Source organism: Berghia stephanieae, chromosome 1 (genome assembly GCF_034508935.2).
Source record: "Berghia stephanieae isolate SIO BIC M18660-M18661 chromosome 1, UCSD_Bste_1.3, whole genome shotgun sequence".
NCBI lineage: Eukaryota > Metazoa > Mollusca > Gastropoda > Nudibranchia > Aeolidiidae > Berghia > Berghia stephanieae.
Genome location: NC_088360.1, coordinates 62,799,417 through 62,815,112, shown reverse-complemented (window position 1 = coordinate 62,815,112; position 15,696 = coordinate 62,799,417). Strand labels below are relative to the sequence as shown.

General features: G+C 38.6%; 2 protein-coding genes across 5 annotated transcripts in view; one reads left to right on the top strand and one right to left on the bottom strand.

Moving 5' to 3' along the window:
• The window catches only part of LOC144979021 (metalloprotease TIKI1-like), a 316,998-nt gene that overhangs the window by 75,309 nt on the left and 225,993 nt on the right, over positions 1-15,696 (bottom strand). For all 3 annotated transcript variants that reach the window (XM_078925638.1, XM_078925643.1, XM_078925646.1), the window contains one exon: positions 3,763-3,867. In XM_078925638.1, the coding sequence (XP_078781764.1) occupies positions 3,763-3,867 (105 nt within the window). The remainder of the gene's footprint in view (positions 1-3,762; positions 3,868-15,696) is intronic.
• Positions 2,680-15,696, top strand: part of LOC144979035 (uncharacterized) — a 28,775-nt gene continuing 15,758 nt past the window's right edge. For both annotated transcript variants that reach the window (XR_013646637.1, XM_078925657.1), the window contains exon 1: positions 2,680-2,735. The gene's annotated coding sequence lies outside the window, so the exon portion shown is untranslated. The remainder of the gene's footprint in view (positions 2,736-15,696) is intronic.

Below are 15,696 nucleotides of genomic sequence, written 5' to 3'. Positions count from 1 at the left end.
ATTATTATTATTATTATTATTATTATTATTATTATTATTATTATTATTATTATAATCATCATCATTATTATTTGTAATGTAATTAAGGTGGAGAATTGATGTTTTTAAAAATGTAATAAACTTATATAATAATCTCCACCCCACACGAACGTTTCACACTGGTTGTCAGATCCTGCACTCATAGAATCGCCCTATTATAGTCAGAGTTTTTAGTAATGGCGCGTGTTTTCTTTGTTTTTCTCAGCTGCCCCTCTATCAAAAGTTGTAGAATTTGTGTCAACCTTTGTATCAATTTGTCTTAACTGAATCTATATTTTGGACCGTGTTGATGCCATATCAAAAAAGTTTTCTTCTTTATGACCTATAAAAAAAAATTACTTTAAACCCGCAGTCATAAAATTCGAGATTTTACACTGTAAAAAATGTAAATAAGTTACGCATCACAAAATAGGAGATGAATCATCATTTTTCCAAAATATCTTGTGCTGATACGTAGTTCCAGCTAGTGATTATGAGTTCACGTCATACTTGTTTCCGAATAAAAACAATTCGTTTTAACTGCTATAAACCTACAACTTATGTAGTTTGCCTTAAATTTTGAATTTGTGACTTATTGCTTATTATCAACACCCTGTCGCAATTACCGATATGAAATCACTAGTTTTAAATCATTTGAAATACTGATTATAATATACACAATATTGTCATATTAACATCGATTGCTGTTTATATAACTTTGTAAAATCGTATATATGCACGAACGTTTCACAGAGCATTTAAAGGCTTTTAAAACATGCGCTTTTAAACTTTACGATACGACACTACACTCTCGTAAAGCTGCGAAAAGAAATATTGTTGTATCTATCGATAAGTCATTAAAGAGGACGGGTATAGAATTGGAATTTCACAACCAACCCCGAGAGGATGATTATCGAAATACGACGGAGAGATCACCAGTGTAGAACGACGTGATAGGAAAAGGATCCAAGACAACTTTGATATGGATATCATCTACAGATGTATGGAACTGGGTGAACGTAAACATACATCCGACAAAGGAATGGACGTCTGATAATTCAGGTAGAAAAAGACTCATGAGTTCTTGCAGGTGGTGAAGATACTGGGTACTCTTTGAAGAATGCCATACCATTTTTATTCTTTTCTGCATCATCTGGAAGGTAGAGACTATTATTCTGGGGTTAATGCAGAGGTTTTTGAAGACTGGCTAAAGAACCGTTTGCTGCCTTTCCTCGAAGCACCCAGTCGCAATGGACTACATTACAATTCGGTGGCCCATGATCACCTCAATGCTCCAACTTTGGCACCTATAAAAAAAAAAACTTTTGATTTCATGGCTTCAATCAGACAGCACTACATATTCTGACTATTTATCAAAGGCCCAACTATACTCCTCGTGAAAAGAAACAAACCAGAAACAGTTTTAAAAGAAGACTGTCTAGTCAACGAAATTGACACGAGGTTGCGCGACTTCCCAAATATCATTGTGAGCGCAATCCAATAGAGCTCATTTGGACGCAAGTAAAGGGAAAGGAACAGCAGATTTACTCTCATCGACGAGGCAATAAATGATATTATAAGGGAAGACTGGATGCTCCAACCTTCGCAAACTGGAGGAAAATTACATTCCATTGGATAGAGTAAGCCACGAAATTTTTCCATAGTCGTTTTTTTTTCTTTTCCTCATCCTCGCCATTAGAATGTGATGTCCAGTATGTCTTTTTGTTGTTGGTGTTAATGTTGTAGTTGTTATTGCTCTCTTTACATATTAAAATTTGTGGAAACAATGTATCATAAATTGATGAATTTCTACTTTTGACCAGTTTACATTAAATTTATGTAATCCTCTTTGGCATAAACACAAGCTATTTCTATAAATTTCGCAAAATAATGTTGAAAGTGTGTAGTGTTCGCTTTCATTTGTATTCATCAGTAATGATAGTTATAAAATGTAGGTGTCTGATAGTTGAGGGTTGCCTTTCGTTCCTTCATAATCAGATTACTGAATGTATATCGTTTAAGTTTCAATTAAGCGAACTTTCCATTTTAACGTATTCCTTCAAAATGGATAAGCGGAAAAATCATAATTGTAAATCATCTATGAGTTACGATCCTTACCTGTATCGATTTCAATATAGCTGTTATAAGCGAAATCCATCCCTACTGTTTTACAATTAATGAAAAAATATTTTTTGATTAAGACAAATTGATTCAGAGGCTCATACAAACATTTGCAGCGGTGCATCGAGGGATAGCTGAGAAAAAGAAGAAAAACACGCGCCACTAATTGAAAATCTGACTATAATTAGAATTCAATTATGTAGAGGTCTGCAACACTTATGATTTCCTCGTTACATTACATTTTATTTAATTAGCACTAGTACTATTTTTATCTACCACTACCCCCCCCCCCCCCCACCCGTATTTTTTCACGCAATTATTTTCCACACTACAACATCATAAACACATGTATACACCACATACATACATACGCACACACACACACACACACACACATACACACATACACACACACAATGAGAAGACACTACAACATGCCACTACATAACATTGGCCAATGAATAACATACACACCGGAACAATAACATAAGGACAGAAAAGCACCAACAACGAACTCATTTGAAAGTACACTAATGACCTATTATTGTCGACGAAGAGATGGAAACCCATCGAGGCGATCGTCTCGATAGAATAATGTGAGTGTTCCTACTTTTAAAATAAATACTACACAGGCACTTAAGAATAGTGCAATTATAATATTATTATGATTGATGCATATTGAAATATCTTATATCAAATGGCTTATTACAAAAAAACGTTTAATTTAATCTGGAATAAAAAACATTTTTTTTTTAAAAGTGGCCAAATAACTTGTCGTTGAAACATCAATCGATTAAAATGACCTCATCTTGACAGAAGTACTTAGGTTTTAGGTCAAAATTTATTTTTAAAATATTTTTTTACTTCACATTACTGCAGAATAGTGCGGCTATGTGGTCTAGTGGTGTGATACTCGCTTTCGGATCGGAAAGTCCTGGGTTAGAGCTTTGCTCGGCACATAGTTGAGTCCTTGGAGAAGGCTCTTTACTCACATTCTCTCATCGTACACAGAGATAAAATGAGTACAAGGCCGTTAATAGCGTTGTCTCTGTCCGAAAAAAAATTGTAAAATCGCCTAACAGGGGTCATTTCCCGTCCTAAATGTTAATTGTCCTGTGGGCCAGGGACCCCTTGTAAAGCGATTTGAGCACGTATATAAAATAGCTCATTTAAAATTTTTTAAAAACCTACTGCATACGTAACTCGGGAAGAACGAAGAAAGCAAGCTGAAGCAACCACGCTTTGCCGTTCAATAGATAGGTTGACCAGCAACAGTAAGGGGAAAATCCAGAGGACACGATCACATATTCCCAATTCCACGCTCAAGAGTGTAATGCAATGAGCAGTGGTTTTCTTTTTCTACCAACGATTAGAATTTGGAACAGCCTGCCTGCGGATGTAGTTAGCTCTCAAAAACTTGAACAGTTCAAAGACAGAATCACTTCTGTATCACTCTAAACATCCACATGCTCAATGCACACCAAATTCTGCGATATACACCCCAGTTGGTTTGCAGATATGCAGGAAGAAGAAGAAAATGTCGTCTTTTGTTTGATATGAGTAGAGTCGTCGCAATTAACAAAAACATTAAAGAAGTAAAATTTCGCAATCGTATTTTCTTACCTGCTAGGATCTAAGTTCTCCCATAAAGAATCGAGCTGTTCTTGCCTCTTTTTGGCTCTAAGCATTTTTCTTCGTTCCTTTCTGTATCGCTTATCATGACGATATCTGGAGAAACAATAGAACATATCATTATTATTATTATTATTATTATTATTATATTATTATATATTATTATTATTATTGTTATTATTATTATTATTATTTTATTATTATATTATTATTATTATTATTATTATTATTATTATTATTATTATATTATTATTATTATTATTATTATTATTATTATTATCACGTGGAAAGGCTCAGAGCGCTTTACAGTGGCATCAATAATTCAATTTGGAAAAGAGCAAAGTTTTAAGATGCTTTTAAAACATATCTTTCGATGAAGAATACCGATTTTTGTTCAAGGTTGGGACGTTTCCAGAAAAAAAGATCGACCTCCACATGACATTTAAGCGCTCGTTTCTTGAGTAATAGGAATTTTCGTTGACGTGTGTTGAAACCTTTGAATCACTATCTCAAAACTTTGTACAATATTAATATTAGCTTCTTAACAGGAAGTCAATGAAGATTATTTTTAGTAGATGAAGAGAGAGAGAGAGAGAGAGAGAGAGAGAGAGAGAGAGAGAGAGAGAGAGAGAGAGAGAGAGAGTTACAATAGTCAACTTTTGAAGGAACCAATGATGTAATCAAGGTTTATGTCACATCTGTAGTGATGTAGTTTCTAATTTTACCAATTCGGTTAAGTTGGAAATTTAGGTATTGAGAAAGATATTTTATGTGCTGGTCTAATGTCATATTCTTATCCATGAAGATGCCGAGATTTTTATAAGTGGATTGACTTTGCACAATCGAGACATTTATGTTCCATTTGATATTTCAACAGACTTTTTAATATTGCGATGACCTAAAATGACAATTTCAATCTTTCATCATTCAACTTTAATTTATTTGGTATCATCCAATTATTTACATGAAAATATCAAATTAAGAAATTAAGGAGCAGGCACGAGTGTAAGATAAAGAACTGAAAAAGTGTGTATGAAAGGGGCCAGACAAAGAAAGAAAGAAAAATACAATTTTAAAAAACTCATCCCAGAAAATCAGTTGACCACTAGTGGGGGCGAACCTCCGACCTTCTGATCTGGCACCTTTCATAGACACTTGTTCAGTTCTTTACGCACTTTTCGATGGTAACTAACGTTTGACTTATATCATTTTGTTCACATGCCATGGGTGCGATAAAAAATTGAAAACGTTTAGAAGCCTATATCCGCGACCATACCAGATGGAAGCCTGGAATTTCACCATAATCAAACCAATTTATTGAAACTTATGTACACAAAAATGCAAAAAAGTAAATATTGAGTAAATATTTATTTGCAGAATGTTTTAATACCTCAAATTTGCCATATCGAAGATTTTAACAAAATTAACAAATTTAGATGTGATAAAGATTCAATTCCACGAACTTTGAATTGAACTCTTTTAGTTCTGCTTTTGCGTAAAACGTTGTGTCACATCTATGTAGGAGGGGGACAAATAGGAGTAGAAAGATAGAAGTCAAATAGTTTCCCAGACTAATGTCTGGTGCGGCTTATATTTTTTCCCTCTTATTGTCGGGTAAAAGCTCCTGACTGTCATGGTCTCAAGTGAGTAAAGAGCAACTCGACTATGCATAAAGATAGAATAAGGCCCCAGAATTTAATAGTCACTATAAATGAAAAACAATTAACGATTTGTTTAAGATGAAATAAAAAGAAAGATGAAATTTAATTAAATGAGATAAATATTGATTGTGGCAGTTGCAAATAGAAATGTGAATATATTACGTAACTTATGATGATATAATATCAGGTTTGTAAGGTTACGTTTCCAGGCAGTTGAAAGGCGTGGATTCTATATTCCTCCGACAACGGGCTCAGGTTTGTAAGGTTCCACTTCCAGGCAGTTGGGAAGGGGTCAATTATACATTTCTTCCAGAGCGGGCTCAGGTTTGATCCTTAATGCTTTGAAGATTGCACTGTCAAAGGTAAAAGTTCCGGCGTCTTGATGGTGTAGATAAAATATCCACAAAGTACCAAAAGATAAACATCTTCAAATATATCAATGTATGAGGAATAGAGCGGCTGGCCGTCCTGCATAGATTGTAGAGAGAAGTGAGTGTAGAATAATAGACCTATCAGCTTTTATAATAAATGGCTACGTGACAGAATGTAGAACGAAAAGTATTCACTAATTAGAAATATTTCGAGGGAAGGCTATAAAAGGAAAGATGATCTAATATTAGAAGGTAACGTTTACCTAAGCCTACCGAAATATAACTGGAGTGAGATGAATTCAGTTCTTAATAAAAATAAAATTTAATAAGATAATTGTGAACAATCTTTACTGTGACACTGACATTTGACTGATAGTAAGAGAATGTTTTGGGTTTAAAGACATATGTAATAAAAGTAGTGGCAGAATATTGGCACGTTGTATAGGGATAGGTAGGTTCAGAAGTTAAGTATTAATCCCCGTTAAAGAAAAGTATTTTTAATATAAATCAACAGAACAAAATAACACATAATTAGCCAAAGAATAATAGTGCTGGTTTTAATTCATTAAATGTATACTAAGAGTAATTAATCTTCATCCCGTATCATATTTTCATTTTCTTATTGGGTGGCTTAACTTAAAAGGAGTCTGGGCGGCGCGAAGGGTTTTCCGTTATAGCAGACAGAAGCCGTTCTGGGTCAGTAGTTTCAGTGAACCGCTTTCCAGATTTCCACTCTTGTCTCCTTTTTGTAGCCAAGTTCTGGCTGGTTAGTAAGGATCTGTTGCGTTGTTGGCCTTTCGGCTTGGTCCCTCTCAGGCTGTAGGTTCACTCAGTACCCTGATGTAGATGTGGTTAATAACAGCTGCAGGTTTCGTTAAAAACCGATCTGTGAAAATACCGGAGCAAATCTTTGATTAGGCTGCAACATTTTAAAATTCTATGGATACTGGGGTCGTGAGGGATTTCAATTAATACCCTTGACATCATCACTATTTACATGTGTTAATCCGTAATTTAATCAATGGGACACTTCGAGTTAGTGGGATGGGGAAAGATATGCATCATGAGAACATAATAATCCATGCATATACATACTAAATAGAACTATCGAGTATTTGCGATAGCACATTGGTAATTGTAGTTTGGGCAAGGTAATTCATTCATTTGGATGGCTGTACATATTATATATACAATATTATAATATAATATATATATATATATATATATATATATATATATATATTATAATATAGTTATATATATATATATATATATATATATATATATATATATATATATATATATATATATATATATATTGAATCGTGTTTGATACAAATATGGTACGAAAAGTGCTCGACATGTAGTAATGGAGCGAATTATTATTTAAAATATTTACCACAATGTTTGGGACAGTCTACATCAATGTTTCAGGCTTAATTTGCCATCGTCAGGACTGAGTTGTTTTTCAACAACTCAGTCCTGACGATGGCAAATTAAGCCTGAAACATAGATGTAGACTGTCCCAAACATCGTGGTAAATATTTTAAATAATATATTTTAAATAATATATATATATATATATATATATATATATATATATATATATATATATATATATATATATATATATATATATAAAGATAGTGAACGAATTTTTTATAGTAACACGAGTATCAATTACTGATAATAACATGTGATATTGATTTCTGTTATTTTTGGTTGTCTACTTACGGCAAGGCGAAAACAGAATATTAATTTTCACTCCTACACACTAGTTTAATTGGCATTAATTAATGGTAACACAATGTAAATCTATTACTGACCCTCGTCCACACGTGTTTATCGCTAGTAAGTACTTTCGGTTCCCTATAGAACTGTGAGCTCAAAGTAGATGAAATGGGAGAGACTTTATTTTTCCACTGTCTTAGCTTATATGAGTTTCTGTCGGGAGTTGGATAATCCCAAGGAGCCAACAATATTCCAGGATTTAGGTTTGCCTGGTTTACTATTGGTTGTTTTCTGTAGACCAATCTTGTTCTGGGTGTCGCAACTATAGCGTCCGTACTCTGGTGAGTTTCTAATTAGGTTGGTTACGTGCCCGTTACCATTAATTATTTCGCACATGCTCACACATAGGTGAGGATTGAAGCAGTCTTAATGCAGTTGACATAACACATGGCCCCTTTTTAATTGTGCCCAGGCCTATAACGATTAAAACATTGCGACGCTGCGATAGTTTGTATTGAGATTATGTACTGATTTATTTACAATCCAGGGAAAGTTGAGGCTATTGAAATATATAATTACACGTCGTTCGACACTTACGGGTACACTGTTTGACATCTTTGTCCATATTATATTATTTTATTTAAGTCAGAAGTCATTGGAGATAAATCAAATATTGTTTCTGCGTTGTATTGAAATCTATGTAACATTGATAAAAAGGAAAACGTATTCCAGGAGATATCCTAAAACGTAATTTGTTTTTCTACTAGACGGGTAAATTTCTACGCGAGTCACACAACACTGCCAATATCAAGACACAAGTTTGGAAACTTTCGATATCGTAATTTTTCTACGACTTTGGTATAACCGGCATATTTTCTAAATCTTCTTAATAGTTTCCTAGATTTTTAATAAAACATAGCAAGTATACACTTACGTTAATGTTCTTTTCCCTTCGAAATTTTCCACTGTTTCTGATTTCTTGATCGTATTGAAATAGAGTCAGAATTTTTTTGGTATTTTTCGTGCACCCTAGATCTATATTTGTGAGCCGTCTGGGAATAGTTGGTAATCGATGTTACATTTTCTTATACTTTTGATGAGTGGCTGCGTAAATAATCTAAAGAGGATAGGTCCTAATACAGAACCATGCGGGACTCCATGTTTGAGGTCCCAGGCCTCTGTACTCTCACTCTCTGTTTGCAACATTTCAGATAAGAATGGATCCCGTTCAAGGCGATCCTTTTAATTCCAAAACGGTTTTGAAATCAATCAACAAGGATTATATGGTCAATCGTGTCAAAGGCATCTGATAAATCAAGAAGCACTAGGACAACAATCTTCCTGTTGTCCATTTCAAGTAGCAAATCATCCGTTGCCCTTAAAAGTGCCGTTTTGGTACTGTGCCGTGCTTTGTATACCGATCGGAATGACCATCTCATATAATTTGCTTCAATGTGATCTAATAATAGTTTCAAGACAACATTTTCTAGAATTTTGGAGAGAAAGTGCGAGTTTTAACTCGTTGATATTGAGTTCTTGCTGTTTTGATAAAAGTTTAACGATGGCCTTTGAATATGCTCGGCACTGGACCTGTGAGGAGCGAATGGATGATTATCTTAGTTATAAATAAGATAATATTACATCCAAACATTCTTTTATAGATCTGTGGGAATGGGATCAGTACATATGATTTTGACCGACTAAGTTGGATGATAGTTCGAATTTCGTTTGAGTTCAGTGCCCTTGAATCGTTCATTTGAATCTTCAAAAGCGAACGGTGGTGAAAGTTTATCAAAAGTTTCTATAGTGTTAGCTATTTTGTTTTCAAAGAAAGAAGCGAATACCTCACATATATCTTTGGCGATTCCTGGTAGCATTTTTGACGATTTTGAATTACGTAGTAATTTTTCTGTGATAGAAAACATTTCTTTACATGTCCTTGTGTTCTTTAATTTCCGAAGATGGTGTTGCCATTTTCCTTTCCGGATTGCTATATTCACTTGGTGCCTTTAAGTATTTCTCGATGGACTTCAAGTTTTGTTTTCTGCCACAGCCTTTTTCGCTCTATTTTCATTTGAGACCCACGACGCGCTCGGCAACAAGTGACAGTGTGTTTCCGGAATGGAGCATGGTGGTCACGGACCTTTTGAAAAGAAGTACATAATTTATGTGCCCGTGTACTTGCACTTGAGATGTTACAATGTCTCTTTTAAACTCATAGAGATCAATTTGAGTTTTCGGTCTTGATAAAATTGCTCGTTTTGGTCTTTTATTTGATTGTAAATGCCGTGGAAGGTAAGCAAGAAATGATTAGATAACACAGTGTCCGTGGTCTTTTTATCCTTAGGACTGCTTTTCTCTCTTGCTATGTATAAATCTAAGCGATACGAAGCTTTATGGGTTGGTTTGTCAATTAGTTGTATCAGATTGTAAGTTTCCAATAATGGTTTCATCTTCCTAGCATCAGAGCACGATGATTCATTCAATATGGAAATTGAAGTTGACCTTAATGATGAAAGGTGTATTAGTTGTAGATCTTAAATGGGCTAAATTTTGTCAAATTTATCAATAAATGTTGATGTAAATAATTTATCTTATTCGGTGTGGGAGCAGCAGCTTCTTATGGTTCTCACACTACTATATTATGATGATCGACCCAATCAGCAAAGTCCGGTCCGCATTCGTGCACCATCGCGAACCCGCCTGGTAGCATCGTCACAACACACCGTTCAACTAGATGCTCTGCTGTTTCGTGTTCTTGCCTACAAGTAGGACAGGTGGAAAACTCCACTGATGAAGCGCTTTGCTGTGAGGCAGCTCCTCGACCGAAGCCGATTCGCAGCCACCCAGTGTCTCCTCTTACTGGTATCGAAGTCTGGCAACTTCTCACCAAGCTTAGAGGAGTGTATGTCCCCGCCCCCACGAGGGATTGAATTCGTCCAAACCGACTTCCATCTCGTATATGCATCTCTGTCCGTAGTCAGGGAAGCTGCGTACAAGGGTTGCCGGGACTTAATTCTGCTCGAAACGGGGGCGCCGTCCATAATGCGCTTCATTAACTCTCTCGCTGATCTTATTTAGCCAGTCTATCGTAATCGTCTCCCTCCGGACATAGGAGGGCTGGATTGCTGCAATTATCTGGTCCCATTTTCTAGGCATTTCTGCCTGCGTTCCTGACACTATATGCATTGACTTTCGAAATTCTACATCTACCTTCTCAACGTTTCTGCTTCTACCCCACACTGGAGCGCAATACCCTGCGCTGGAATAGCCTAGTGCCAGGGCGGACACTCTCAGGAGTGCTTGGTTAGCGCCCCAAGTCGATCCCGCCAGCTTCCCCAGAAGACTGTTGCGTTTCTCTATCTTCCGGGCAACTCCTTCGAGATGCAACCGGCTGCGGTCCAGCGTCACCCCTAAGTATTTTGGATGCGGGTCATTTGGGAGCGGCTGGTCCTGGACGAGGACGTTTAGTTTGCGGGTGTGCCATGCACTGCATAGGTGGAATGCAGTGGCCAAGGTTTTTGAAGTGTTCATCTTTAGGTACCACTTGTCGAAGTAGGATTTGAGTCTGGTGACGTCCTCTCGAGACGGGTCCACACTTTACTTTGAGTAACGAGTGCCCAGTCGTCCGCGTATCCCAGCCTCAGTGAGGAAGTGTTGGGCATGTCGCTAATGTAAACGTTAAACAATATTGGTGCTAGTACCGAACCCCGAGGGACCGCATTCTTCAATTTCCTTACTTTACTCGTAGCGTCTCCCAGCGCGATGTGGAATTGTCTTTCCCCTAAGATTGAAGAGAACAAGTTCAATGTCTTTTTGCACCTTATGATTTTTGCAAGTTTGAGCAATAATCATTCGCACCAGACCTTATCGTACGCCGCCGATAGGTCTATAAATACAGCACCTGTTTGTTGTTTCCTCTCTAACACTGCTTCAATATGCTCTGTAAGGGCAATGACCTGTTCCGTGGTGCACCTCCCTTTCCTGAACCCCGCCTGCTCGGGTGGCAGGGCAGCGTCTATGACCGACCCCTATCGGTTTAATAGAACTCGCTCCAACAGTTTGTAAAGACAGCTCAATAGAGATATTGGTCTGTAACTGTCGGCTTACTTCGCCGATTTCCCTGGCTTCAGGATGGCAACTATCTTTGCTTGCTTCCACACTTGTGGGAGCTTTCCTTTTGCAAGGACCTCAGACATTGCCTCTGCCAGCCAGGCCCGTGCCATGGGGCCCAGATGCGTCACCATATCGGGATATACGCCGTCTATCCCTGCTGCTTTGCTGTTCTTTACATCGCTAATGGATGCACCCACTTTTCGGGAACTGAACGGGGATGCCCAGTCCGACTCATCCGCAGGTAGCGAACCAAAATCGTACGGTACGCCTTGCGGACACCACGCTGAAAAGCCAGATTAGGGACCCGTTTGTTACGGTTCTTTATATTCTTGGCAATTGTGTCTGCCTCACATGCCGGTGCAGCCTTCGCGTAATTCCGGTCCGGGTCCAATTTCTCTATCAGACCCCACGCGTGGCGGCTAGAGTGTGTAACGTCGAGACTTTCCAAGGTCTCCTGCCACCGTTGCTTCCCTCCTTCTGCCAGAGACTGAAGTAGTCTATCGGCTACTCCTGGGACTGGGTCTGCTGGTACTCCTTGTACAACTTTTCCTACTCTTCCGTCCAGCAAGGGATGTAGAATTTCCGTTTGCCCCGTGGAATAGAACGTTGAGCGCTCTTAACGAGTATCCTGTTAAATCTGGTTATATTATCGGACGGGAGATATGGCAGGTCAAACCTGCTCGATATAGGAAATGAATTCCTCCCAATTAGACTTCCTGAAGTTCCATCTGCAAAGTGGGAGAGACTTCACCTTCGGTATTGTCACCCCTGCTGTGACAAGAACCGGCCTATGCTGGCTGTTCGGAAAGTCCCCAAGGACTGTTTGTTTCACCTGCAGCGGTTCGTCGTTCACACCTTTCGTAACGAGGATGAGCTCTGGAGTATACTCCTTCTTATGGCAGGTACCACTGAAGGTGCCCTTGGCTGTAGGGTCGTACACTAGGTGTAGATCATTACAGTCCATCCATGAGCGGAGTTGCCTTCCTGCCTCGTTGTAGTCCCCGTAGCCCCATTCGTGATGGTGGCTATTAAAATCTCCCAGACCGATGGAAGGATGGCTAACCACCGGTAATAGTAGTAGTAGTAGCGTATGGCTACACCTCCAAATGTATTTCGTCAACCCAGCTTCTAAAGTCTACCTCCACCCTAAGGATGGTTTCATAGCCACCTTCTAGTTTAGTGACTGGACAGTGGAGGACGATGTGATCGCTGGTCTCTGGGGCTGCCTGGCATTTCTGGCAGGTATCACTGTTTCCAAGTATCCATCTGCACATATTTGATGCAGTTCTGCCATGTCCAGTTAAGAGGCGGTTTGAGGAAATCCAGTATTTCCTGGCGTTATTGAATGCAGGCACTATTTTGGTGGGATCTTTAATGATGTTTCCTCCTTTTGGTGTTTCCCTGTTCCACATTTCTCTTCAGTTTTCCTCCACACTGAAGGCTGCCATTTTTGTTAGGTGGAAAGGTCATCTCGATTTAAGTCTAGTTGTTGAAGGTACCCCCTTTACGATTGATTTTATGGGAGTGTTGTCTGTGGCTTCGTCAATTCTTGCATGCATCCTTTGATTAGCATCTTGTCTTCTTAAACTTGGTGGTGCAATGCCGCTCAGTGTTGGAGCCACTGAGTTGGAGTTGACTTGAGACATCCTGTTATAATTCTCATTGATTCTCTTAATCGGATGTCAATGCGATTTATATGTGGGCTCCTCATCCAAACAGGGCCACAGTATTCTCCCACACTATAGCACAGTGCCAAATCAGACGTTCTCAGCACCTGTGGTGAGGCTCCCCAGGTGGTACTTGCGAGTTTTCTCACCAGGCTGTTTCTTTTTGCGATTTTATTTGCGGTTCCTTCAATGTGTTTGTGATAGTTTAGCTGTGTGTCCAATGTAATGCCAAGGTATTTAGGATTGGGGTCTAGGGGTAGTATTGAGTTACGGGCTGTGATCTTCAGTTCTTTTGTTGCCTATCGATTATTCAAGTGGAAGTTTGTGGATACTGATTTGGTGGTATTTATTTTTAGGTACCATCTATCAAAATATTGTTTCAGGCGGGTGGTGTCTTTGCTTAGAACCTCTTCGATCTCTTTCCAGTTTTTCGATTGATAGGCTAAGGCCCAGTCATCAGCGTATCCAAGTTTGAGTGCTTCGCAGTTTGGCATGTCGGAGATATAAACATTGAAGAAAGTTGGTACCGAAACTGAACCTTGTGGTACCCCATTTTGCGTGTTTTTGCTTTTGTTTTCTCCCAATATGACGTGGAATTGTCTAGTGCCAGTCATGGTAGACAGCAGTTTGAGCGTCTTTCTACAAGGAATCATTTTTGAGAGTTTTAACATCAGCCCGCATGTCCAAACAGTATCGTAGGCTGCAGATAAGTCTATTAGAACTGCACCAGTCTTCTTTTTGTTCTCAAAGCCTTCTTCAATGTATGAGGTCAGTGCAAGAACCTGTTCACTTGTGCTTCTTTGTGGTCTAAAGCCCGCTTGTTCTGGTGGTATGCAGAGATTTACATATGGGGTGATTCGCTCTAATACATAGCCATTGGTTTGCCTGGTTTTAATATGGCGATTACTTTGGCATGTTTCCAAATTTGTGGATATGTGCCCTTTTCCATGATGTCTGTCATAGCATTTGCCAGCCAGTCTATTGTTTCTGGTCCAAAGTTAGTAATCCTGTCGGGGTATATTTCATCAATGCCAACAGCTTTGCCATTTTTCATTTTCTTTATGGCTCCTTGCATTTCATTAATCGTTATTGGGACACTTAAAACCATGCAATGGTCAGACAACGTTTTCAGGGTCTTTTGATATTCTTCTCTTATTTCTTTTTCAAATTGATGTTTTGGGGTGTGTTGTCCCCGTGTTTAATTTCTTTGGCAATTTCGTCAGCTGCAATCTGGGGGTGCTGATTTTGTTTGACGAGCTTCAGGGTTTAGCTTTTTGAGGGTTTGCCATGCATGGCGGCCGGAGTGACTGAGGTCAAAGTTTTCAAGAGTTTCTACCCATCTGTCTTTTCGGCTTTCATGTCGTGTGTTTAGAAGTTCTTCTCCAACCTGTTCATCGTGTGTCTCCTCATATTTTTTCAGCAATTCTTTGCTTCGTTCATTCCAGCATGGGATGTATTGTTTTCTAATAACCCTGGGTATGTTCTTCATTGCGGAGGTTAGGACAAGTTTGTTAAATCTCCCTATATTCTCAGTTTTTGGGAGGATCCTTCTGCAGGTTTTGTCAATTTCATCAGCGAAAGCTTTCCAATTTGCTTTTCGGAAATTCCACCTTGTTATGGCCATTGAAATTCCTGTTCATCATGAACAAAGTAGTGTGGCGCCCGGGTGGCGGTGGCCATTCAGGCACCGGGTTGGATTAGTCAATTATCGGGCGAGCAGCTGAGGTGGCTCGCTGGCTCGATACCCAGGATGGTGTCGCGGCGGTCAACAACGGGGTTTACAGCTTTGCCCCTCAAGTCAACTCACCAGCGTCAAGGTAGAAGATCCACGAGGGGGGGGGGGGGGCGATACATGCACACATGTATAGGCAGATGATGCAAGAACGATTCAATGCGGAAAGTAGCCTTTTCGAATGTAACAAAATTGACTCTGGTGCATGGTGTCCTTACAGTCTGGGTCCATGCCAAAGTACAAATACCTCTTTAAAAACCCAATCTCATTCATTTTGGTATGTAAATGAATAGTGACCTCTTCTTTCAGCAAAATATGCGCAATCTATAGCATACATGAATAAATAAAAATAGATAGTGAAATACAGTATGTACCCAGACTTTGTGGACACGTAATGGCAAATTTCATATTTCTATACACGAAAACAATGCCTCCTCCTCTAGGAAAAAATATTTGATTGAGTAATCATTTGATAGCACTTCTGTCCGTGTGATTATAGCCACGTTTCTGTACAACAAAGAATGCCACTACATTGCCCTTCTCAATAATCAGATCTTTTATATCTTGACTTTTTCCATGTGTTGATTCAGACAACTGATGACTACATTTCATTCTTTGATTTTACTATTCATTGATACGATCCACTC